Source organism: Cyprinus carpio, chromosome B4, assembly GCF_018340385.1.
Source record: "Cyprinus carpio isolate SPL01 chromosome B4, ASM1834038v1, whole genome shotgun sequence".
In the NCBI taxonomy this organism is placed as follows: Eukaryota; Metazoa; Chordata; class Actinopteri; order Cypriniformes; family Cyprinidae; genus Cyprinus; species Cyprinus carpio.
This window is the reverse complement of record NC_056600.1, coordinates 15,391,224-15,416,739: the sequence shown is the minus strand read 5'-3', so window position 1 is coordinate 15,416,739 and position 25,516 is coordinate 15,391,224. Positions and strand designations below refer to the sequence as shown.

The 25,516-nt window shown below is 36.2% G+C and overlaps 3 protein-coding genes across 3 annotated transcripts in view; all 3 read right to left on the bottom strand.

Moving 5' to 3' along the window:
* The window catches only part of LOC109086423 (myelin-associated glycoprotein-like), a 123,660-nt gene that overhangs the window by 72,283 nt on the left and 25,861 nt on the right, over positions 1-25,516 (bottom strand). Inside the window, exon 8 of the mRNA XM_042722183.1 lies at positions 9,726-10,013. Within this exon, the coding sequence (XP_042578117.1) occupies positions 9,726-10,013 (288 nt within the window). The remainder of the gene's footprint in view (positions 1-9,725; positions 10,014-25,516) is intronic.
* LOC109086422 (fish-egg lectin-like) lies at positions 19,859-22,238 on the bottom strand. The gene is made up of 6 exons (XM_019100787.2): positions 22,118-22,238; positions 21,543-21,613; positions 21,230-21,457; positions 20,543-20,757; positions 20,282-20,409; positions 19,859-20,163 (listed from the first exon to the last, which is right to left on the bottom strand). The coding sequence occupies exons 2-6, from the start codon at positions 21,595-21,597 to the stop codon at positions 20,022-20,024; spliced, it is 768 nt and encodes a 255-aa protein (XP_018956332.1). The 5' UTR covers positions 21,598-21,613; positions 22,118-22,238; the 3' UTR covers positions 19,859-20,021.
* On the bottom strand, positions 23,650-25,387 carry LOC109086421 (fish-egg lectin-like). Its single transcript, XM_042722187.1, has 6 exons — positions 25,233-25,387; positions 24,955-25,042; positions 24,644-24,871; positions 24,357-24,568; positions 24,059-24,186; positions 23,650-23,957 (listed from the first exon to the last, which is right to left on the bottom strand). Exons 2-6 carry the CDS (start codon positions 25,004-25,006, stop codon positions 23,816-23,818), a joined length of 762 nt encoding a protein of 253 aa, XP_042578121.1. The 5' UTR covers positions 25,007-25,042; positions 25,233-25,387; the 3' UTR covers positions 23,650-23,815.

Here is a 25,516-nt window from a genome sequence, read left to right as displayed (position 1 = left end):
TTGTCTTTCATTGTTTGAATCACAGAACTGAAACTCATGTGCAGCCTGAGGGAGGCAGTGCCTCTGAAAAACATTCATATAGAACACATGGTTTCAGTTTCGGGGGTCTTATGAAAAAGAAAATAATGGAAGCCACAGTATGATCAATAACAAACCTTAAAAGATTATAAGGACTTAAAAAAAAATAAATTACTACTGTTGTACTGTGTTGTTTTTTTCTCTACAAAATAAAAAATTAAAAATTGAGGATCGTATCAGACTGTAAGAACTATAAAATTAATCAATCAATTGCTTTTTTTTGTCTTACAGTTGAGTTTCACTAGTCTCTGAATATAGATAAAGAGGACACTGCTCCCCATGTGTGATCAAAACCGTTTGTTTCGAATATGTTGGTAAACATAAGAAAATACAAAATAACCGCTTTATACAGTCTGCTAAAAAGACATGACTGTTTTTAGCGATACAAACAGATACACTGTGATTTTATACAAAAGTGGCATTACGGGAAAGGTAAAGAAATAACAAACCAAAGGAAGTATAGAACCGAAGAACACAATTACCATATTTTAAACTCATTTATGATTATCATCTGTTATATCTTCATGGTGCAAAACAAGCAATATGTGACCTAGATATATACCTCATACTGAACCTGAATGTTCAGTCAATTTTAGAAGACAATGAGAAAATGGAATATGTATTTGTTATCAGGCAGTCCATAAAACAGCACAAAAGTGATTAGATTAATAACCAAAATGCATATCACACACGCACATATATTTTTTTTTCATTCCATTTTAACATTTTATTACAAGTTTCTAAATGTGTAAAATGACTGATTCAAACTAAACAGATATGAAGAAGAAGAAGAATTATTTATTTATTTATATAGCAACTTTCCATAGCTCAAGGTCACTTTACATAGTGCTAAACAAAACACTTGCACACCCACATACACAATACAAACACATAAGGCCGCATATAGCCACATTATCCAAAATACATATCAAAAAGATACATTTTAGCTGAGTCTAGAATGTAGACAAAGATGATATATTACATATATATTGTATATATATACATTGATAGCGAATTCCATAATTTAGGAGCATTAACACAGCTGACAGAGGAAGACAAAGGAGGGGATCAGGAGTGTATTTGTTGTTTATTGTGTGTCACCTCTCTTAATGTTCAAAGTCTCATATTCAAAGGCTGGAGCAGAGAGCTGAAGAGAAGCATATGTGCTGTCTGCCTCATTCTGAACCTGAACACAAAAACACTCGTCAACACCATCATCATCATCATCATGCTGACTTTACATATCTATTAAGAAAAAGACTCACCTTCTGCTTAGTGGACAATCTGTATTAAAAAATAAATTAAAAATATTAGTTTTAATTAAATAGCATATAAATAGTATAATAGTATATTAAATAGCAAAGTATAGTGCATGTTTGTACTATCTTTAGATATCAGAGTAATTTCTAAAATTACTTTAAATCAGCTTTCTTTCTTTTTTTAAATAAAGTCAGAATTCCGCTGATATTCACACAAAATGTTCAAACAGAGTAACAGTTTTGTTCATCAAAGTAACTATTGCTTGACAAAATACCTTTTTGTTCTTTGATGTATTTCACATACGGTTTATAATGTAAAGCTTCGAAAAAATATTTGGTTTTGGGTTTTGAAATTGGATTGGATTGGATTTTATTAAAATTGGAATTTTTCCATTGAAATGTAATGCAAGATCTTTCATTTTTTAGTATGCAGATGTGTTTTGAGGCCACTGTATAAGATTGAAAGCATGTTCTTGGATTTTATAGGTATTAATTAAGTGTTAAGGCTACAATACATTACACCACTTTTGACTGATTTTTTCCCCAATTTGCTGTCTGGAGGAGTTCTTTTGTTGCCAAAAGTCAGAGCCAGTCTGCAGATTTTGGTAAAAATCACATAGTAGGTGATGGGAACAGACTCCAATATTTTAGCTTCTGACTATGATTCCATTTTAGAACATAGTGTATGATGCATCCTATAACTGACTTAACATCACTCACCTCCAGCTCTCATTGCAATCTGTACAGTCCATACTGACCGTATTTACCCAACATGACATCAGAATGCTCTTTATGCTTTGTTTTTTGCAACTCAAGGGTCACTAAAACAATTACTGTAGTCATGTTTTGTACATTTGTTTTTTTTTTTATTGGTCATGCATTACCTGTCAAAAAGGAGCATGTTTCTATGTGCACCTACCGTACACATGTAATTACACACAACACCACGACCACCAAAGCCACAACAGCAACTCCAATCAGCACAGAGAAATGTTTCAAACCTATAGAATAAATGATTGTTTGGGAAACTATTAAGCAAGTGTTTGAGAGTTGTATCAATCATTTAAAAAAATAAATAAATAACCATGGTGAATGGTGCATGTGAATGATCTAAAAAGTGGGGGATTAGCATTAACATTTATCACAATGACAGTAGTTAAGTTATTATTTACAGTTTACTTAGTTATACATTTTTATTGACAGATTTATCTTCTGTTGGATGAATCTCAGAACTGAAACTCACGTTTAGCAGATGAAGGCAGCTGAAGCAGTTGACTCGCAGTGCCTCGAGTGTTTCTGCTGACACACTGCAGAGTGGATGTGTTTGTGAGAGACTGATGAAGAGTGATGGAGCTCCTCAAGCCTGTGCTGCTCAATCGCTCTTCACTGATGAACGTGTTTGAAGAGTTAGTGACAGGACGTCCTGACAGATGCCACTCCAGTTCAGGAGAGGGATTCCCATCAGCCTCACAGAAACACACAGTTACATCAGTTCTGCTACAGCTGGAGGAAGTGGAGATCTGAGGAACATCTAATAGAGAGAAAGATCGAGAACAGTCTGTGCAGTACAACTGGAAATGATTCTTAGTAACTTTTTTATCCAGTTTACATTGCTTACAATCACTTGGTTGAAAGATTTTCTCTATTCCTTTATTACTCACACTGAATGTCCAGTATCACTGATGAGTTTTGGCTGCCGTGTTGGTTCTGAGCTGTACAGTGGTACCAGCCTCTGTGTGTCGGGTCGGTCCTATTGAAGGTAAGATTTTGTCCAGTCTGCAGCTGCTTCAACTGTCCTTCACTCTCTCTGGACCAGGTGTAGTTCACTGCTGGATTTGCATCACTGCTGCAGATCAGAGTCACTGAACTTCCTTTCAACACAGAGGTGGAGGGAAGCACTAAAGTTGACATGTTTTTTGGGGAATCTGAGAAGAAAAGATAAAGACTGATAGAGGAAGAAATAACTGAGGGATAGCTAAAATTTCAGGCAGTTACATTGGTATTTGGATGCAAGCTTCATTTAATGCAGTGGCATTAGTTTATAAAACCAAACTGAAATCAAAGTGGAAGCCATTTTGCTTGATGTTTTATCTAATGTGATAATATATTTAGACATTATGTGTAGCCAAAGTATCCAAAAGTGTTCAAATATGTTTTGGGCCACTGTATGTAATATATTTTTAGTCCTAAAGAGATCGGATGGATAGATCCTGAATAGGAAGAAACCATATAGAAATCGAAGAGTCCCTGGATATCTTCTAGTGGAAAAGTTTGGTACTTCGCCCAAAGTACATTATTTGAGATATCAACCTAAAATTTGGAACAAAACTTATTCAGATGATTGGCTTAGATTTTCTTGAAGATCTGGAGGTTACATGTTATGTAAAATATACATTTATTTATTATATAAAATATAAAATATGGACTGTATATGTATTGTTATATTTTATACTTTCATAAACTTCTATGACTTTTTATAAATTAAGTTTTATAATATTTATTTACTTCTACAATAATCTGTGATGTTCCACCTTTAAAAAAAATATATATATCAAACTTAAGTCTGTGCTCTGAAGTATTCAAGATTTGTAACAATTTTAGCTGGAAAAGTCATTTTCATGTCATGACTTACAATTAACAGGTTTTTTTCTTTTCACAAACTTTGAAAATAAAAAGTACTTCAACACTTCAGGACTAGAGTTGAAAAACTCAAATTGACCCGCCAACATTTCAAACATATAAAACATTCTGTATGTACATTTCAGAGCAAATCAGCGTATTGAAACTTTTTTACTATCTTTGGCTGATAAAATATTATTTCCTAGTGAAAAGATTGGGGGAAAAGCTTCTTTTTGCCTTCACAGGGTAGTAAAAAAAAAAAAAAACTAAAATAATAACATGTTAATAAGAAATTCTATTATTTCAGATCTGTAGAGTTGCCTTAGAATATTAAATATAGGGATCAAATTGACCCACAAACATAACAAATGTAACAGAGATTGTACGTCAAAACATATCAGTGTGTTGAAACTTTGCATGCATGTTCATGACCCTAAATGAGAAAAAAATCTAAAAAAAAAAGGTTAACTGATATTTCAGACGACTCAAAAAATAAAACAGTATATGAGGGTTAAATGACACTGAAATAAAAGTATTGTGGTAAGATTAACTGGTTAACTGAACAATCTAGAGGCTTTTTAATTATTATTTATGCTTTAATTTAATCAACATAAACATTTTTATAGTAGATATGTTTGCACTATTACACAATAACAGTGTAATAACCTTTCATTTTATCATTGAGTGTAAGGTGCTAATGAATGTGATGAGGTAAAATTGGCTGATGTGTATTACTCACACTGAATGTCCAGCTTCACTGATGAGTTTTGGCTGCCGTGTTGGTTCTGAGCTGTACAGTGGTACCAGCCTCTGTGTGTCGGGTCGGTCCTATTGAAGGTAAGAGTGTGTCCAGTCTGCAGCTGCTTCAACTGTCCTTCACTCTCTCTGGACCAGGTGTAGATCACTGCTGGATTTGCATCACTGCTGCAGATCAGAGTCACTGAACTGCCCTCCAACACAGAGCTGGAGGGAAGCACAGACACTGCTGTGTTTTTTGGCAAATCTGAAGAGAAAAAAAATTAGGGCCTCACAATAAAAATCAAAATAATACAATTCACAAGTCAGAACTAAAAAGCATCACTTACACTGAACATGTACTGTGATGCTGTCCTGTGCTGTTTTGATCTTGTCCTGTAGCTGGTAGGTTATAGTGCAGGTGAAAGTGACTCCATGCTCACGGTGAGTAGCAGTGAAGTTCAGATCAGAGATGAGCTCCTGTAGTCTGCTGCTGTCACTGAGGGGGATTCTGGGAGTGGAGCTCCATGTGAGAGTTGGTGGAGCAGAGGAGCAGAGAGTCTCAGCAGAGCAGCGCAGACTCACAGAGCTCCCCTCCAACACCTCCTCCTGACCCTGCACCTCCTTCTGCTCCACATACAGCTGCACTCTGGGTTTGGGAGGAGACTCTGAAATACACACAGATTCATTTCTTATATTTGATTCAAAGAAATGTCTAGTCTCATAAAATTCATGTTTTCATTTCATCATTATACAAGTATTTATAAATAATATTTCCAGTCATGAATTTACTCACCAATCACATCTATTGAAACATTGGCTTGTTTAAAGGTCTCTTTTAGTTTACCATCAGTCTCAATCCTGAAGTAATACTGACCTCTGTGATTTGATCTGAGGTCATAAAAAACAGTGGTGCAGTCCTTATCTTTTAATTTTCCAGTTATTTTCCCTTTCATGAAGGATTTCTGGCTTGATGTCCTTGAGTTAAACACTACATTTCTGTTCATATCAGTCCCATCTTTCAACCACAGTCCTTTAGCTCTCTCAGTGAGGTCTGTGTCATAATCTTTCTTAATCTCAAATCTGCACTTTATGGTCACACAAGATCCACTGAGAGCTTCAATCTTCTTTGGCAGAGTGATGTTGAAATCTCTACAGCAAACACCTGCAACACACACGTGATGAAAAGCATTATTTTTAAGGGTGTATACAGTATCATTTTAAAGGGAGAACGAGCAGAGCAACAGCAACAGTGAAATCTACATCAAGCATATTTTTACTATTAATGTATTTTAATAATTTAATTACTATATTATAAATATTTTGAATGAGATACCAGTCTTTAGAAAACAATTTGTGTATCAGTTAGTTTTTTAACTGATTTAGTTAAAAATGTTCTAAATGAGAAGTTAGTTTAATGCAGCAGACTAAATTTAGTTAAGCACTTGTTAAACTAGTTAACTTACATTCTCAGTCATACTGAACCCTAGGTGTGAAGAAGGGAAAGAAAATCCTACCTTCTAACAGAAAACAGAAAATAATTATTATTTTCTCTGCCGTGTCCATCTCTTCATTAACAGACAATCCTGTAGGGAAACACTCTTGTACATGCTAGTATTTACATGCATAAAATTCTTTGTATTTATTGACCTCAAGTCCTGAGCTGCTGCTGATTTGAAACCGTGTGAAAGTATGCTGTGTGAACAGTCTGTAACTTCATATACTGACTGAATTTCCTGTGTCAGCATCAACATGCATGTTTAACCTTTAAATGCACGAGTGCTTCAACAATCACTTATTTTAAAGCATTTTATGTTTAATTTCTTAACCTCTTGATTCTCCCGTGGGCTGACTTAAATCGACAGAATTGAATCAGTGATGGAAAGCTCTAGTGTAAATTGTTCAGTAGTTTGTGAGTTTGTTTTGGTGTGTAAAAAGTGCTTATTTACAACTCTAGGGTTTTTGTGTTGTGTTGTGAATAAATCATTTATGTGATTTTGTGTATCACTTAGCTCACTTCATCAGTTTTTGTTTCTCATAGCACATCTATTCAGTGGAAGTTTCCTGTTTTCTGTTTTGAAAAGAATGTGTTTATGTTCAAGTGTAACCATATGAGCTTTACAGGAAGAGAAATTAATAGACAGCAATAGCATTTATATTACATTTATAACTCTTTAACTTTAAATAAATTTAAAATGTCTGAATGTTATTGCATTAGATATAACAAGACAAAGCAAGTGGCATCTGCAAACAAATTATGGAAGAGCTTTTCTTACAGCTGACTTCTCTATTCTGTACCTTATTTTTGCTTATTTTGCAACTTGGGTCAAAGTAATTTTTAGTGGATAAGCAAAAAAGCTTTCCAATAGCATTCACACTTACTGTATCTCAAAGACAGTTATCTGGGCAATATATGCACGATTTACATTTTTTATTCATTTATTTATTTTATTATACACTTATGGGTAGATGTTGCAGTTTGTCTTTCATTGTTTGAATCAAAGAACTGAAACACATGTGCAGCCTGAGGGAGGCAGTGCCTCTGAAAAACATTCATATAGAACACATGGTTTCAGTTCCGGGGGTCTTATGAAGAAGAAAATAATGAAAGCCACAGTATGATCAATAATAAACCTCAAAAGATTATAAAGACTTACAAAAAAAAATTACTACTGTAGTACTGTGTTGTTTTTTTCTCTACAAAAAAATAAAATAAAAAATTGAGGATCGTATCAGACTGTAAGATCTATAAAATAAAATAAAAAAAATAAAAAATCAATCAGTTGCTTTTTTGTCTTTCAGTTGAGTTTCACTAGTCTCTGAATATAGATAAAGAGGACACTGTTCCCCGAGTGTGTTCAAAACCGATTGTTTAGAATATATTGGTAAACATAAGAAAATACAAAATAACTGCTTTATACAGTCTGCTAAAAAGACATGACTGTTTTTAACGATACAAACAGATACACTGTGATTATATACAAAAGTGGCATTACGGGAAAGGTAAAGAAATAACAAACCAAAGGAAGTATAGAACCAAAGAACACAATTACCATATTTAAAAGTCATTTATGATTATCATCTGTTATATCTTCATGGTGCAAAACAAGCAGTATGTGACCCTGGTAAATACCTCATACTGAACCTGAATGTTCAGTAAATTTTAGAAGACAATAAAGAAAATGAAATATGTATTAGTTATCAGGCAGTCCATAAAACGGCACAAAAGTGATTAGATTAATAACCAAAATGCATTTCACACACGCATTTATTTTTTCAGAAGAAGAAGTTTTATTTATATAGTGCCTTTCCATAGCTCAAGGTCACTTTACATAGTGCTAAACAAAACACTTGCACACCCACATACACAATACAAACACATAAGGCCGCATATAGCCACATTATCCAACATATCAAAAAGATACATTTTTAGCTGAGTCTAGAATGTAGACAAAGATGATATATTACATATATATTGTATATATATATATATATATATATATATATATATATATATATATATATATATATATTAGTATATATATTAGTAGCGAATTCCATAATTTAGGAACATTAACAAAGCTGACAGAGGAAGACAAAGGAGGAGATCAGAAGTGTATTTGTTGTTTATTGTGTGTCACCTCTCTTAATGTTCAAAGTCTCATATTCAGAGGCTGGAGCAGAGAACTGAAGAGAAGCATATGTGCTGTCTGCCTCATTCTGAACCTGAACACAAAAAACACTCGTCAACACCATCATCATCATCATCATGCTGACTTTACATATCTACTAAGAAAAAGACTCACCTTCTGCTTAGTGGACAATCTGTATTAAAAAAAATAAATAAAAAATATTAGTTTTAAGTATATTAAATAGTAAAGTATAGTGCATATTTGTACTATCTTTAGATATCAGAGTAACTTCTAAAATTACTTTTAATCAGCTTTCTTTTTTTTGGACATAAAGTCAGATTTCCCCTGAAATTCACACAAAATGTACAAACAGAGTAACCACAGTTTTGTTCATCAAAGTAACTAATGCTTGCCAACCAGTCTCAAATACCTTTTTGTACTTTGATGTATTTCACAAACGGTTTTATAATGTAAAGCTTAGTAGAAAAATTCTTCGGTTTTGGGTTTTGAAATTGGATTGGATTGGATTTTATTAAAATTGGAATTTTTCCATTGAAATGTAATGCAAGATCTTTCATTTTTTAGTATGCAGATGTGTTTTGAGGCCACTGTATAAGATTGAAAGCATGTTCTTGGATTTTATAGGTATTAATTAAGTGTTAAGGCTACAACACATAACAGCACTTTTGACTGATTTTTGCCCCAATTTGCTGTCTGGAGGAGTTCTTTAGTTGCCAAAAGTCAGAGCCAGTCTGAAGATTTTGGGAAAAATCACATAGTGGGTGATGGGAACAGACTCCAATATTTTAGCTTCTGACTATGATTTCATTTTAGAACATAGTGTATGATGCATCCTATAACTGACTTAACATCACTCACCTGCAGCTCTCATTGCAATCTGTACAGTCTATACTGACCGTATTTACCCAGCATCATATCCGTATGCTTTTTTTTTTTTTTTTTTTTTTGCAACTCAAGGGTCACTAAAACAATTACTGCAGTCATGTTTTGTAAAAAAAAAAAAAATTTATTTGTCATGTGTTTTCTATCAACAAGGAGCATGTTTCTATGTGTTGTGCACCTACAGTACACATGTAATTACACACAACACCACGACCACCAAAGCCACAACAGCAACTCCAATCAGCACAGAGAAATGATTCAAACCTAAAGAATAAATGATTGTTTGGGAAACTATTAAGCAAGTGTTAGAGAGTTATATCAATCTTTAAAAAAATAATAATAATAACCAAGAGGCATGAGAATGATCTAAAAAGTGGAGGATTAGCATTAACATTTATCACAATGACAGTAATTAAGTTATTATTTACAGTTTACTTAGTTATACGTTCTTATTGACAGATTTAACTTCTATTGGATGAAACTCAGAACTGAAACTCACGTTCAAAGGATGAAGGCAGCTGAAGCAGTTGACTTGCATTGCCTCGAGTGTTTCTGCTGACACACTGCAGAGTGGATGTGTTTGTGAGAGACTGATGAAGAGTGATGGAGCTCCTCAAGCCTGTGCTGCTCATTCGCTCTTCACTGATGAACGTGTTTGAAGAGTTAGTGACGGGACGTCCAGACAGATGCCACTCCAGTTCAGGAGAGGGATTCCCATCAGCCTCACAGAAACACACAGTTACATCAGTTCTGCTACAGCTGGAGGAAGTGGAGATCTGAGGAACATCTAATAGAGAGAAAGATCGAGAATGGTCTGTGCAGCACACCTGGAAATGTTTCTTAGTAACTTTTCATGCAGTTTACATTGCTAACAATCACTTGGTTGAAAGATTTCCTCTATTCCTTTATTACTCACACTGAATGTCCAGCATCACTGATGAGTTTTGGCTGCCGTATTGGTTCTGAGCTGTACAGTGGTACCAGCCTCTGTGTGTCGGGTCGGTCCTATTGAAGGTAAGAGTGTGTCCAGTCTGCAGCTGTTTCAACTGTCCTTCACTCTCTCTGGACCAGGTGTAGATCACTGCTGGATTTGCATCACTGCTGCAGATCAGAGTCACTGAACTGCCCTCCAACACAGAGCTGGAGGGAAGCACTAAAGTTGACATGTTTTTTGGGGAATCTGAGAAGAAAAGATAAAGATTGATAGAGGAAGAAATAACTGAGGGATAGCTAAAATTTCAGGCAGTTACATTGGTATTTGGATGCAAGCTTTATTTAATGCAGTGACATTAGGTTACAAAACCAAACTGAAATCAAAGTAGATGCCATTTTGCTTGATGTTTTATCTAATGCGATAATATATTTAGACATTATGTGTTTCTGAAGTATCCAAAAGTGTTGAAATATGCTTTGGGCAACTTTATATAATATATTTTTAGTCCTAAAGAGATAGGATGGATAGATCCTGAATAGGAAGTGTACTTCATAAATATTTTGAAATGTGTGGATCAGATCACTCAAACCATATAGAAATCAAAGAGTCCCTGGATATTATCTAGTGGAAAAGTTTGGTACTTCGCCCAAAGTAATTTTTTTTGAGATATCAACCTAAAATTTGGCATAAAACTTATTCAGATGATTGGCTTTGATTTTCTTGAAGATCTGGAGGTAAACATGTTATGTAAAATATACATTTATTTATTATATAAAATATGTACTGTATATGTATTGTTATATTTTATACTTTCATAAACCTCTATAACTTTTTATAAATAAAGTTTTATAACATTAACAGGCTGCTGCGGATGCGGCGCGGGAGCGGGGGTGAATACAGGGGGCCGCCCTCGGCGACGAGCAGGCTTGGGCGCTGCGGCTGGCGGATGGGTGGAGGCCTCAGCTACCTGCCGGCCAGAAGTTTGGACTGCCTCAGTCTGCTCCCGTGCAGCCGAGAACTGCTGGGCCAGGTTCTCGACCGCATTGCCGAAGAGGCTGGTCTGGGACACAGGGGCATTAAGGAACTGATCTTTGTCGGCGTCCCTCATTTCAACCAGACTCAACCAGAGATGGCGCTCCTGGACCACAAGCATGGACATCGCACGACCCAGAGAACGTGAAGTGACCTTCGTCGCTCGGAGCGCGAGGTCAGTGGCAGTTCGGAGTTCTTTCAGAACTTCTGGATCATGACCACCCTTGTGCAGGTCCTTCAGTGCCTTGGCCTGGTGCACCTGTAGTAATGCCATAGCATGTAAGGCGGAAGCAGCTTCCCCGCAAGCCATATAGGAACTGCCGGTTAGACCAGACGAATGCCTATAGGCCCGGGAAGGAAGCACCGGGTCTCCCCACCAGCAGGAGGCAGACTTAGGACATAATTGCATCACTACTACCCGCTCTCCTGGGGGAATCACCGAATACCCCTTCGCTGCACCGCCATCGAGGGTAGTGAGGGAGGGGGAGCCCACCGGCCGGTTACTGGCAGTAAAAGGTGCCATCCACGACCTGGTGAGCTCGTCATGCACTTCCGGGAAGAAAGGCACTGGGGTGGGGCGTTGAGAACGCGCGAGCCACCTTGAGAAACCAATCATCCTGCCTCGAGGGCTCGGGACGTGGTGGAGATTTCCACTCAAGCCCTACCCTCTCGGTGGCCCGGGAAAGCATAGCTGTTGGCCACCAGAACGAGCCCCAGATCGTGGCAGCAGCAACGGGACTCCGCCCCCCTGAAGGTAGCGGAGCCTGGTTTGCAGCTCCAAGATGGTCATCTTCCCGCAGAGGGAACATGTCTCATCCACGAAGGCCACCTCAGCGTGCTTGATGCCCAGACACGTGAGACAGCGATCGTGACCATCACCCGTTGCCAGGTAACGACCGCACCCAGAAACGCATGGGTGAAATTGCATCCTTATAAGGACGGTCCGTCGTCTTTACAAAGACGCACCCGTGAAGCTCTTTTACAGAAATTTGCTCTTTAGGAAATGCTCTTTTAGTGCTGAGGCGCACAGGGGAATTAGCCGCTTGCAACACGACAGGGGGTAGTGCAGCCTGAAGTGTGCAACCCACTCGGGAACGACCACTGCTGAAGCGCCGTCTCGCCAACACAAAGATTCCGAGAGCGTGCTGAACTCGTAGTTCACAGCAGACACAGTTGAGCAGAACGATACTAACGCTCGGCTCCGAAGCGAAAAGCCTGGAATGCATAGCACCTGCTGCCTTATTATACTCATGCTGTGATCAGCAGCAGCTTGATGCAATAATTGCATGCCATTGTGCATTGGCTCGTTTAGTTTACACTCGAAGTAGACTGGTCTATCAAAGCGATATCCCAATTAGTCAGTCTCCAACATGACGTCGAGAGTGACCGACTGAAAGGGAACTAAAATAACAACATATTACTAAAAAATGTTATTATTTCAGATCTGTAGAGTTGCCTTAGAACATTAAATATGGGGATCAAATTGACCCATAAACATCACGAATGTAACAGAAATTGTACGTCATAACATATCAGTGTGTTGAAAGTTTGCATGCATGTTCATGACCCTGAATGAGAAAAAAATCACTAAATTTTAAGAAGATAATAAAATAGGTTAACTGATATTTCAGACAACTCAAAAATATAAATTTTTACTTCAAAACAGTATATGAGGGTTAAATGACACTGAAATAAAAGTAATGTGGTAAGGTTAACTGGTTAACTGAACAATCTAGAGGCTTTTTAATTATTATTTAGGCTTTAATTTAATCAACATAAACATTTTTATAGTAGATATTCTTGCACTATTACACAATAACAGTGTAATAACCTTTCATTTTCTAAGTGACTTTTAGGTGCTAAGGAATGTGACAAGGTAAAATTGGCTGATGTGTATTACTCACACTGAATGTCCAGCATCACTGATGAGTTTTGGCTGCCGTGTTGGTTCTGAGCTGTACAGTGGTACCAGCCTCTGTGTGTTGGGTCGGTCCTGTTGAAGGTAAGAGTGTCTCCAGTCTGCAGCTGTTTCAACTGTCCTTCACTCTCTCTGGACCAGGTGTAGATCACTGCTGGATTTGCATCACTGCTGCAGATCAGACTCACTGAACTGAACAGACACTGCTGTGTTTTTCGGCGAATCTGAAGATCAAATAAAAATCATAATAAAAATCTAAATAATACAATTTCAAAGTCAAAACTAAAAAGCATCACTTACACTGAACATGTACTGTGATGCTGTCCTGTGCTGTTTTGTTCTTGTCCTGTAGCTGGTAGGTTATAGTGCAGGTGAAAGTGACTCCATGCTCACGGTGAGTAGCAGTGAAGTTCAGACCAGAGATGAGCTCCTGTAGTCTGCTGCTGTCACTGAGGGGGATTCTGGGAGTGGAGCTCCATGTGAGAGTTGGTGGAGGAGAGGAGCAGAGAGTCTCAGCAGAGCAGCGCAGACTCACAGAGCTCCCCTCCAACACCTCCTCCTGACCCTGCACCTCCTTCTGCTCCACATACAGCTGCACTCTGGGTTTGGGAGGAGACTCTGAAATACACACAGATTCATTTCTTATATTTGATTCAAAGAAATGTCTAGTCTCATGAAATTCATGTTTTCATTTCATCATTATACAAGTATTTATAAGTAATATTTCTAGTCATGAATTTCTCACCAAACACATCTATTGAAACATTGGCTTGTTTAAAGGTCTGTTTTAGTTGACCTTCAGTCTCAATCCTGAAGTAATACCGACCACTGTGATCTGATCTGAGGTCATAAAAGACAGTGGTGCAGTCCTTATCTTTTAATTTTCCAGTTATATTTCCTCTAATGAAGAAGTTTTGGCTTGATGTGTTTGAGTTAAACACTACATTTCTGTTCACATCAGTCCCATCTTTCAACCACACTCCTTTAGCTCTCTCAGTGAGGTCTGTGTTATATTGTTTATTAATCTCAAATCTGCAATTTATGATCACACAAGATCCACGGAGAGCTTTAATCTTCTCTGGCAGATAGATGTTGAAATCTTTACAGCAAACAACTGCAACACACACGTGATGAAAAGCATTATTTTTAAGGGTGTATACAGTATCATTTTAAAGGGAGAACGAGCAGAGCAACAGCAACAGTGAAATCTACATCAAGCATATTTGTAACTATTAATGTATTTTAATATTTTAATTTAATTACTGTAATATTATAAATATTTTTAATGAGATACCAGTCTTTAGAAAACAATTTGTGTATCAGTTAGTATTTAACTGATTTAGTTAAAAATGCTCTAAATGAAAAGTTAGTTTAATACAGCAGTCTAAATGTAGTTTAGCACTTGTTAAACTAGTTAATTTACATTCTCAGTCATACTGAACCCTAGGTGTGAAGAAGGGAAAGAAAATCCTACCTTCTAACAGAAAACAGAAAATAATTATTTTCTCTGCCGTGTCCATCTCTTCATTAACAAACAATCCTGTAGGGAAAAAATCTTGTACATGCTAGTATTTTGCAAGGAGTGAAATTATTTCCTTATGAAATTAACTCCTCATGAAGCCAAAACTCAGGAACTCTTGCAGTGCAAATGCCATTCCACAAAATTATGGGCTTTGATCAGATAGCAAGTTCTGGAAGGAAGACCATTTGCACGTTGGTCACTACACCCATCCTTCCCCCCAGTGCACATGGTCCGGGTCACTAAAAGGTTGACAGAGAAATGCCAAGAACTCAAGTTGCTATGCTCACATAAAACATTTACTATATTTTCAGAATTCATGATAGTAAACTTTTAATTTTAAAGGTCTTTGTGCGATTGGTAAAATGGTATCAGTTTCACAGTACTCACTTGTATTATAATTATAGAATTGTGTTTTGCTGAGGAGGGAGTGTGTCCCCCTTTAGGGGTCTGTGAGAATGTTTATCTGTCTCCAGCCAGGTGTGACCCTGGATCACCGAACCTAACAAACAAAAGGTCTTTTATGTTTTTACAACTGATTTGAAGATTTCTTTGTTGTCTGGTCTGAGTATTTAAGGGAGGTGACAAAACACTACTGGACGATGCTTTGCTATGCATTTTAGATCATGTGTCTTATGTTAAATTAGGGTAACTGTTACATGTGTGACTATGTTAAATTCGTTTGTCTCCTGCGTGAAACACTTGGCTGTTTCCTATATTGCTACAGTGTCTATGTAGAGGAGCAGAGAGCTACAATGCGATTCACAATAGCATTATCTTTTCTAAATTGGCTTCTTATTGTTTCATTATCTAATAAGCATGATACAATTTCACCTAACTAATAATAAATTGTGAAATTTGTTTTATTCTGAAATCATTTTTCAAGTAGATCAATGTGTAGTGGTATTTCTGCAAATCTGCATTCAGGACAGATTATACTAAAGCACCAATGGATAAACCATGGGGAACACCATTAGGGGCTTCTGATTTCTGACTGTCACTGGCTTAACATGGTGTGGCTCTTGTGGTTATAGGAAAAAATACACTTTTTGTTATGAGCATGCAGGGTGTAGCTCACTTAAAGGTATTATAACCACTCTGCGTCCTCTTGAGTAAGTCGGAACTGACGAGTTTGTGTCCATGGATTCACAGTTGGCCGAGTGCAATTCCTGTGCGATACCTGGTCCATAATGAACAAAGAATTGAAAGTATGCGATTTCCAGAATACTCAAATATCTAAATTAATAAACAAATGATATCTGTGATCAGCTTTCGATTAGAAAAATTGCCCAAATTTAAAGTTATACCAGAGGTGTTCAGCTGGGATTTTCTATTCATGCTACAATAGAAAAGGGTCTTGTCCAAACTGTTGCTATAAAATTAGAAGTACACAATTCCCTAGAATATCATTATATGCTTAAACATTAAGATTTGTACTCATGGAAATGACTAATGTTGTAAAACCTGTTCATTAGAAGGGGGTGACCCAATACTTTTGTTCATACAGTGTAAATAGAAAGGTTTCTATTTTACAGTATGCAACAAATGCTGTTGAGCTTTACTTGTACTAAACCCAAAATAAACTTTAAAATGTCCAATTTTGTGGCCCTTTGGACATCTCGACTAAATTAAGTAATAGTGAAAGAACAGTACAGTACTTGATGATTTAAGTCAAGAAAACACTAAGTACTAAGTAGCTTTTTCGTTATATAAGTACTATGCAAACAACAGGTTTCACAGATTCTTTTGAAAAGATAATATTATTTTATAAAGAGTCAACCACACCCCCACATGTCTACATCACGATATGGGAATATTTGCATAACAATCCTAAATGTTCACGCAAAGAAAGAAGGCGTAACTTTTATTCTCTCTGTTGCCGCCGGCGCCATGTTGTTGAGACGCCGTGTGTTTCGTTGTGAAAGCGAAAGTACTTTTTTTGGCCTTCCAAATGAGGACACAACTAGAAATCAGTGGGGGCTTCTGACTCACAGCCTGTAAGTACTTTTACGTATTTAACCCCTTAATTGTCACTCATATTTTTGAACCTAGACGTGAAAGTGCATTATCCAAACTATATTATGATCAGTAATTTTGTCCCCACTGGTTGCAACAAATGCCTCGTTTGTAATGAGTTTTATTGGTTTTGTCTCATCGTGCCAGGAGAAGGCAGGTCACGGCATCACAATACGGTAAAGGGTCGTAACATCTCCGTCACCCGCTTGAGGTATTCGGCCAATCACAATGCACTAGTTAGCTGGCCAATCAGCATACACCTCGCTTTTCAGACTTTGTAAAAATCGACGTGTTTCACAAAGGCGGGGCATAGAGTAGAAACAATAATGTACATTATGTGGAAAATAATGTTTTTTTTTTGTTTGTTTGTTTGTTTTTTTTTACCTTAAACCGCATAAAAACATTGCATTACACCAAATACACAAAATAATGTTCTTTTTAGAAACATCATATGATCCCTTTAATCAGGTCTCACAAAGCTGCTCATTCTTCTCAATAACATCATAAAAATAAACCATGTTTATTTGCTATGGGATTTTCTAAGACTTCACCAAGGACCATAGACCAACTCAAATCTGGTCTAAAGTCTGGAGCAATATTTTTTATTTATTTATTTTTTATTTAAAGAACGCATTAGTAATATGCGCCTATAGGCGGGTGCACAATGCGTGTACACTTTGCTTATTACACACACAGGGATGTGCAGCAGCACACAAACATTTTTAAAAACAAAAAAGTTCATTCCGCCATGTAAACTCGCCATGGCGTGAGTGCAACTGCCTTTTAAAGGGGATGGGAGATGAGACTCTGATTGGTTTATTGCACGTTATGCCCAAAAAACACCCATTACTCATTAAGAGAATAGAGACAACCTATTTAGACCATGCACCAGGGCACGCCGACCATTTTCCCCATCGTTAAACTAGCAAAAATGGATTCACCCTGAGTGCACCTGCGCCATGCACTTTAGACAATGTGCTTAGATCGTTAAAATAGGGCCCTTAGATTCATATACACTATCATTCAAAAGTTTGTGATCGGTAAGATTTTTTTTTACTCAAAAATGTATTATTTCATTCAGCAAGATCACATTAAATTGATCAAAAGTGACAGTAAGCATTTGTACATCATTAAAAAATATATATTTTTAATTAAATGAAATTTTTTAATCAAAGAATCCTGAAAACACTGATAATGATAAGAAACATTTATTTAGCTCCAAATCAGCATGCTAGTAATATTTTTGAAGAATCCCGTGATGCTCACTAAAAATATTCCTTTGCCATCACAGGGATAAAGGACATTTTGAAATATATTACAACAGAAAACAGTTTTTCAAAATAAATAATAATAACACAACAGACTTCTTTTAAAAAATCAGTAGTGGATCTCTCATATATATTTTTTTCCCATTTTTCTCATCATATAATTTGTTATTCCACATAAGATTGCTCAGTCACACAAGGAACGTAATGTGCACTTCTGTACAAGATACTGAAAACATGCTTTTATCAGATTACCTGCAAACTTTTCAATTGTGTCTGCCACTTCAACTGCCATTATCTGGCACATTCTGTATGACACAAGATGAAAACATGTGAAGTAAACATGTAAAAGTAAGTGAAAGCAAAACAAATTCAATTACACAACTGAATACATAATCATGAAGCCATGCCCATTGTTTATAATAAATGCTTCTTAAAAACTCATAATTATGACACCAAACAAGCAAAGTAGCTTTTGTGTTCTTGTAAATTAAGACGTGCTTGATCACAATCAAAGAGGATCTGTCAACAGTTTTTAATAAGGAAGAAAAAGAGGAATCTAGACCGATCACATGGACTAAACCTTTAGTGTTTATGTATAAGAACAGCTGGTTCTGTCAGGACCACTATCATCAAAATGACTGACACACAGCATACAGTTGGATTGCCGGTATGGTTCAGTTTTGGGTAAAAACTCGCTGCCCATCAGCAGCAATAATTAACCCCTTAAGCTAAACAGCCTATTACATTTTGACGTTAATTTGGAAATGTAATAGGTTACAGATTAAAAGGACATCTCATGTACTCAACACTGATTACTGTTAGACTTTGCAAATCCTTTTTTTACTTGAGATTAAGATTATAATAATAATTTAACTTTAAAGAACAGCCACCACAAAAAACAGACTTTATAATTAGCACCTCTTTTTATTTTGAGATTGTTCTGAGGTTAAATACAGATTTAAAATTATAACAAGAACTGTTTAATAGCTGTTTTTGAAATCAAATCTTTGCATAGCTATGACAGGAAACAATGGCATCTAACAATGCCTTTGAATGTGTGTGTGTGTGTGTGTGTGTGTGTGTGTGTGTGTGTGTGTGTGTGTGTGTGTGTGTGTGTGTGTGTGTGTGTGTGTGTATGAAAATGTTTGTGTGTGTGTGTGTGTGTGTGTGTGTGTGTGTGTGTGTGTGTGAAAATATTCAGATGTAACCCCCTTTAACATTTTTTTATGTAACTTTAAATTTATTTAATTACACTTTTTTTTCTCAGTAAATGTAACAAATTACATTTACAATTATTTTGTAATTAAATTACGTAATCACGTTACTCCCCAAAACTGACAGCCCAAAAAATTGTATGGCATATTCATACAAAAACATATTAAAGTCACCATGAGATCAAAATCGATCATTCTTATTTTTTTCATTAGAATATTCATTAGTTATTGGTCTTTTTGGATTAGACTGATCGCTCTGATTGACAGGGTTTTATAAAGTGCACACTGTAAGCGATCACTAAACGTCAATCAGGATTGTATTAGTTGCTGCTTATTCTACACAATCAATAAAGTATTTTTAAGTTTTATTGTTGTGTTTATAGATGAAAGTAATTTTTATGTTTAGTAAAACACTTTGAATTTGGAGAGGTTTTAAGACTTTTGATAAAAAAAAAACGCTATCTTGGTTCCAAATCTCATAACTTTTGATTGCTTTGAGATATCAACACAGAATTTGGCCCAGATGCAGTTGTCATGATTGTGAAAAAGGTCAGACTTGATTTTATGCACAGTCACATATGCTTTCTAATAGTTATCATGTCAAACAACAAATTAAATCAATACATTTTCCTTTTTTTGGTTTAATGAGAGAAAGCCAGTGATTTTTGACCAGAACACTTAATTAAGTAAAGGATTTTCAAGACAGCACAAGGGTAAAATAACAATAATAATAATTTAAAATGATAAAGCACTTTATTGACCCTTTACTGACACTTCAAATATTATGTTAAATCATAAATCATAAAATTTGATATGTTCAACAGCAAAGAATTTAAAGAGACAGAAAAGGATTTTTCATTTATAATGATATAGTTGAGCTCCTCTGTTGGACATTTAAATGCATCTCCTGATGGATCCATCACTACAGATGACATACAGCCTCCCCAGATCATAAGTCACGTGCTTGTGGCCATTGGGACAGATTGAAATAATTGTCCAACTTGATCCAGGGGGATTCGATATAGTGATACCAGCTCTAAAATACACAAGAATAATGGTTTCTGCTTAGGAAAATAATTTAATTTTTGTTCATAATTGTCAGTTTCTTTAAACTAAACAAGCTTTTAATGCAAGAAGTGTATTTTGTAGCTCACCTTTGCACTAAATTCCCCTGAATGTCAACACCAAAGACATTGCCATCACTTGCTACTTCGACCATGGACAGAGCTCCACCAACGGCCTCAAAAGCACCCGACCCTCCACAGGAAGCACCCGTTACAGACTGTTCAACACAAGAACAGAGCATGATCTGTTTTCAATTCTTCTTCTTTAAAAAGTAATCATTTAAAGCTGCCTAGAACTAGAGATTCAGTGATGCACTTCACAAGATTCTGAATCCTTAGTGGTGCACTCACCCTTCTGATGACGATATTCCCTGCAGCGTTCACTCCCCAACAGCTGTATGGGCCACAGCTGTAGTACTTCAGCTTTCCTGTAAGTTGTACCCAAGGAGCATCACCGGATGGCATGACATTGTTAGCATCCTTATTTAAGCAGAAGACATCGTCTACCGGTGAAACACCTACAATAATCTGGTCACCTCCGGCATCCACTTGTTTGAGTTGAATGCCTGAGAATAAAACGAAGAGATTGAATGAAAAAAGTCAGCGACAGACTGAACATCAAACACTAAGGCTACATTCACACAGCAGAAGAATATGGTTGTTAGTCCTGTATTTAAGCCCTTAGCAGTACGTTACAGGAGTGACAGTCGCATTCTGTAACTAAACTCGCACTTGTGATTTCGTTGTAGAATGATAGAAACCAGATTTGGATTGGTTTCTCAAGGTTTTTCTCCAATGCCACACCACCTTATGAAGTATATGCCTTCTTTACTGAGAATGTTTTTCTAATCAAAGATGCATGTTAAACTAGAATGTTGCATTGCCGGGCTCATTAGTTTGATTTCCTAAGAATCACAAAAGACTGACTAAATGTATACCTTAAATGATCTGTTGGCATTAAAATGCTTTGTAAGTACAAAAGCTTAAATGCATAAATGTAAAGCAATATATACTTTGCACACATACAACAGTTCTTACTTGGAATCTGCTTGAAGCTTCCATCCAAAAACTTGAAGACATTGTTTGATGAATTTGCCCCTAGTTCTCCAGCAGGTCCAACAGTAAAGTGCTTTAGGGAGGAGCTTATCCTTTCAAACCTGGTCCCCAGGAACAGGAAGACCTCATTGTCTTCATTCACCCCCCCTACTACCCCTAGCCCAGCATCAATCTGCTTCAGGGTACCAGGTATCACTTCACAATTATAAGCTATGGGGAAAAATATAATACAGTAATCAGTGATGCTGATTGTTCTGCAAATGTTATCTTGATATGATTATTAGTCATAATTTACCTATAGTATAAAGGAACAGGAGGCTAAATAGCAGGATGCACAGAAAAACTTTCATTGTTTCGGGTCCGTTCCTAAAAAGACGAAAAAAGGGGGTAGGGCACTTTATTTTGAAAGTCCATTTTAGATACCCTAACTATGAATAACTACCAGTCGTTAAAGTATTAGTAGACTATTAATATTTTTATTTTGATGGTCCACCAATAGACTTAACTATACTGTAAGTAAATTTGCAAGTACATGTCAACTTATTACTAACCCTATCCCTAATCTGTCCACTGTGTTAATTGACATGTGGTTGCAAAGTTACTTATACTTAGTAGAATGTCTAAAGTGGACTACTGAAATAAAGTGTAACCAAAAAAAAAAAAAAAAAAGTCTATGAACTTGCATCTGATCTTGCACTGATTGACCTCTTTGTAGAGACAGAGCATGTAAAAGTATACTTTTTTAAAAGTCTTTTTAAATTCCCTAAAACATGAATAAACACGAAGTTGTTTCTAGTTTATACCCAGAAGCTGACATTCGAATGCTAACACCAAAATTAAAATAATTATGTATTATTAAATGAAGCCAACCTTGTCTTGTGTCAGTGGATTCAGCGATCAATGTGATTCTCCTGTGCTCACACTACAGGTGCCACCACAAAGTCTGGAGATGCTGTTGCGTGACAATTAGCTTATATAGGTGCACTTTGTTTCCTGATTAGGTAATGTGTACCATTTACAGGAATTTGGCAGTGGTTTGAAGGGAATTTTTCATGACTTTGGTATTTTGATGTCTGGCGTATCGGTTTTACAAGAACCTGTTTAGCTCACATTTGTTGAATTCTTCTTTTCTTTATCACAGGACTGTTGTTGTTTTTTTCACAGTTGACAAACAAACTTTTGTTTATCACAGAGACAGATTTAATAGCAGTGTTGTTGCTTTTTGCTTGAAAAGGTTAGAATATACCTCACTGCTGATAACTGATAAACACTGTGTTAAATGTGTTAAACACAACCCATTTAACGACGCACAACAAAATAAACAAATGAAGAAAAAAATCACTACATATAAAAACAAGCAGTTTTTACAAAACAAATGTATACTATGTAAGTAAAAGGCATTTCGTTTGCATGTAATGTATAATAATAGGACAGCAGCAGGGCCATAACTAAGGTTTGAGAACGTGTGGTATCCAGTGGTGTTTAAATAATAAAGCATAATTACATAAAGCGATAACCATTATGTACACCACAGTTAGAAAAAGACATGAGGCTGTTTACTAAAGATAGTTGATACTTAATAACACGATCCACATTTTACAGACGAGGTACAAACAACGGTATTTATTTTCTATTTGCTAATATCGTCCCATAGAATGCATCAGTGCATTACTTATTTCCTCCTGTTAATATGATTGTTCATATATTTACTAAAGTATCTGTTTTTGTAATTCTGTGTCATGCATCTCTTGACAACAACCATATACATAATAATTGCAAATGATATAATTCAGTTAAAAATTACTTTTAAATCCAACAAGCCCACAACTTCCTTGAAGTGACTGTTGCGTGTACCCATTACTGATGGCCTTATGGAAGAGCACTTCCTGAAGGAGTTAAGTTGCTCACTTTGGCATCCTTCTCATACTGCTCTTCAAGGGCCGAAAAATGCCTTTTAGGAATTCACCCTATGTGCTTGTGAGCTAATTGTTTTCTCTTCCTTACTGCAGTATTACTATAATGATGTTGTGGTGTTTGTCTTGTTGCTTGGCCAAAGCTTCATTTTATTTATTATAAGTGAGCTAATATATTTCAAATTAGTGTTTTGTTTCCAATTATTTACACGTGGTAAGTAGCATGTAATAAGAGAGATAAATGCACAGACAGGCTTTTATTTATTTATTTATTTATTTTATTTTTTTTAAACTCTTTAGGGTGATAAAATATGCAATAACAAGTGGCTGACTGTATATTACATTAAGTAACTTTACTTTGTACTAAATGGTTTTTCATTCTTTCTGACAAACTGAATGGGACATCTCATGTATTTTGCACGATACATGACAGTTCATTTAAAACTTATGTAAATTAGTTCCAGTAATAACTTATTATAAAGATGTTGATTGTGTAGAGTAGCAATTCTTTATTGACACTTTAAAAATCATAAGACATACATCAAATTGCTTTATTCAATCAACATCAAATAAAATGTAACAGGAAAGAAAGGAAAAACAAGTTTAATTTTTAATTTCCTGTTTATAATGATAGTTGAGCTCCTCTGTTGGACATTTAAATGCATCTCCTGATGGATCCATCACCACAGATGACATACAGCCTCCCCAGATCATAAGTCACGTGCTTGTGGCCATCTGGACACACAAGATAACCTAACCAACCTGTGCCAATGGGATTCGATGCAGAGACACCAATTCTAAAATAAAATACACAAGAATAATGGTTTATGCAAATGAAAATGTTCTTATATTTTATCCCATATTTCTTAAACAAAACAAGCTTTCAATGCAAGCTTACCTTTGAAACAAAGACCCCTGAGTGTCAACAGCAAAGACGCTGCCATCAGTCGCTACTTCAACCATAGACATACTTCCAGAAATGACATCAAAAAGGTTGGACCCTACACAGGCAGCACCCGATACAGACTGTACAACACATCAAGACACAGAAAATCACCCAGAGCATAATCACGTGTGTTTTCAATTCCTTTACTGTAAAAAAAAAAAAAAAAAAAAAAAAAAAAAAAAAAGGCTTTAAAGCTGCCTAGATCTCGAAGTTAACTATTTCATTACATCCTGAATCCTAGTGCACTCACCCTTCTAATGAGGATATTCCCTGCAGCGTTCACCCCCCAACAGCTGTACGGGCCACAGCTGTAGTACTTCAGCTTTCCTGCAAGTTGTACCCAAACAAAATTGCCGGATGGCCCAATGTTGTTAGCATCCTTATTCAAGCAGAAGATATCATCTAATGGAGTAACACCTGCAATAATCTGGTCTCCGCCAGCATCCACCTGTTTAAAAGTAACTGACAATAAAATATAGAGAATGAGTGAAAAAAGAATAGCATTTATCTTTAATATTTAACTGTTGATTGACTTACCTGGAATCGAGCTGAACTGACCACTCTGAAACTTAAAGACGCTGTTTGATAAATTCACCGCTAGTTCTCCAGCAGGTCCCACAGTAAAGTGCTTCATGGTTACATTTATCTTTCTAAATTCATTCCCCAGCAACAGGAAGACTTCATTGTCATTGTTCACCCCACCTACTAACCCAACACCAGCATCAATCTGCTTCAGGTTACCAGGAACCACTTCACACTCCAAAGCTATGGGGGAAAAATATCATAATATTTATTCTAAAAAATGTTAAATGTTCATGAATCCCCCAAAAAACACATTCATAATTTACCTAGATTATAATGGAGCAGGATGAACAGCAGGAGGCTCTGAAAAACTTTCATTGTTCCCCAAGACAGAGTATTTGACTGGTCCTGTTCCTGAAAATAAAAGAAATATATGTCTATGAACTCAGGAAAAGACAAAAAGTGTATAATTTTAGTTTATCCGTCTTCTGAAATTCCATACAACATGAAAAACATGAAGTTGCTTCTAGTTATGTAAAAACTGGGATAGAAATTCTAACATCAGCATTACAATCATGTTGTAGTATTATTAAATGAAGCCAACCTTTTCTCTTGGATTCAGCGTGATTCAACGTGATTCTCCTGTGCTTACTCTACAGGTGCTGTCACAATGTTTGGAGATACTGTTGCGTGACAGTTAGCTTATATAGCTGCGCTTTGTTTCCTGGTTTTGCAAGGGCACCAGCTGATACTGTAGGTGGAAAGACAATTTGGGCAGATGATTTAGAAGAATCCCTGCCCTTTATTTTTAAGTACACTGATCACATTTTTTGGTCTCTCTGTGTGTGCACACATGACCCGTTTGCCTGCATGCCATGGTCTTGTTAT

What these genes read in the sequence shown, in the direction of transcription:
- LOC109086422 (XM_019100787.2), bottom strand. Translation starts at nt 21,597, where the DNA reads ATGAAAGTTTTTCTGTGCATCCTGCTATTTAGCCTCCTGTTCCTTTAT. An exon ending in CCTGTTCCTTTATACTATAG is followed by an intron (nt 21,458 to 21,542) that starts GTAAATTATGAC and finishes TTTTCCCCATAG; the next exon opens with CTTATAATTGTGAAGTGATA. An exon ending in GGAATATCGTCATCAGAAGG is followed by an intron (nt 20,410 to 20,542) that starts GTGAGTGCACCA and finishes TGTGTTGAACAG; the next exon opens with TCTGTAACGGGTGCTTCCTG.
- LOC109086421 (XM_042722187.1), bottom strand. Translation starts at nt 25,006, where the DNA reads ATGAAAGTTTTTCAGAGCCTCCTGCTGTTCATCCTGCTCCATTATAAT. An exon ending in TCAGTTCAGCTCGATTCCAG is followed by an intron (nt 24,569 to 24,643) that starts GTAAGTCAATCA and finishes TTTTATTGTCAG; the next exon opens with TTACTTTTAAACAGGTGGAT. An exon ending in CAGGGGTCTTTGTTTCAAAG is followed by an intron (nt 23,958 to 24,058) that starts GTAAGCTTGCAT and finishes ATTTTATTTTAG; the next exon opens with AATTGGTGTCTCTGCATCGA.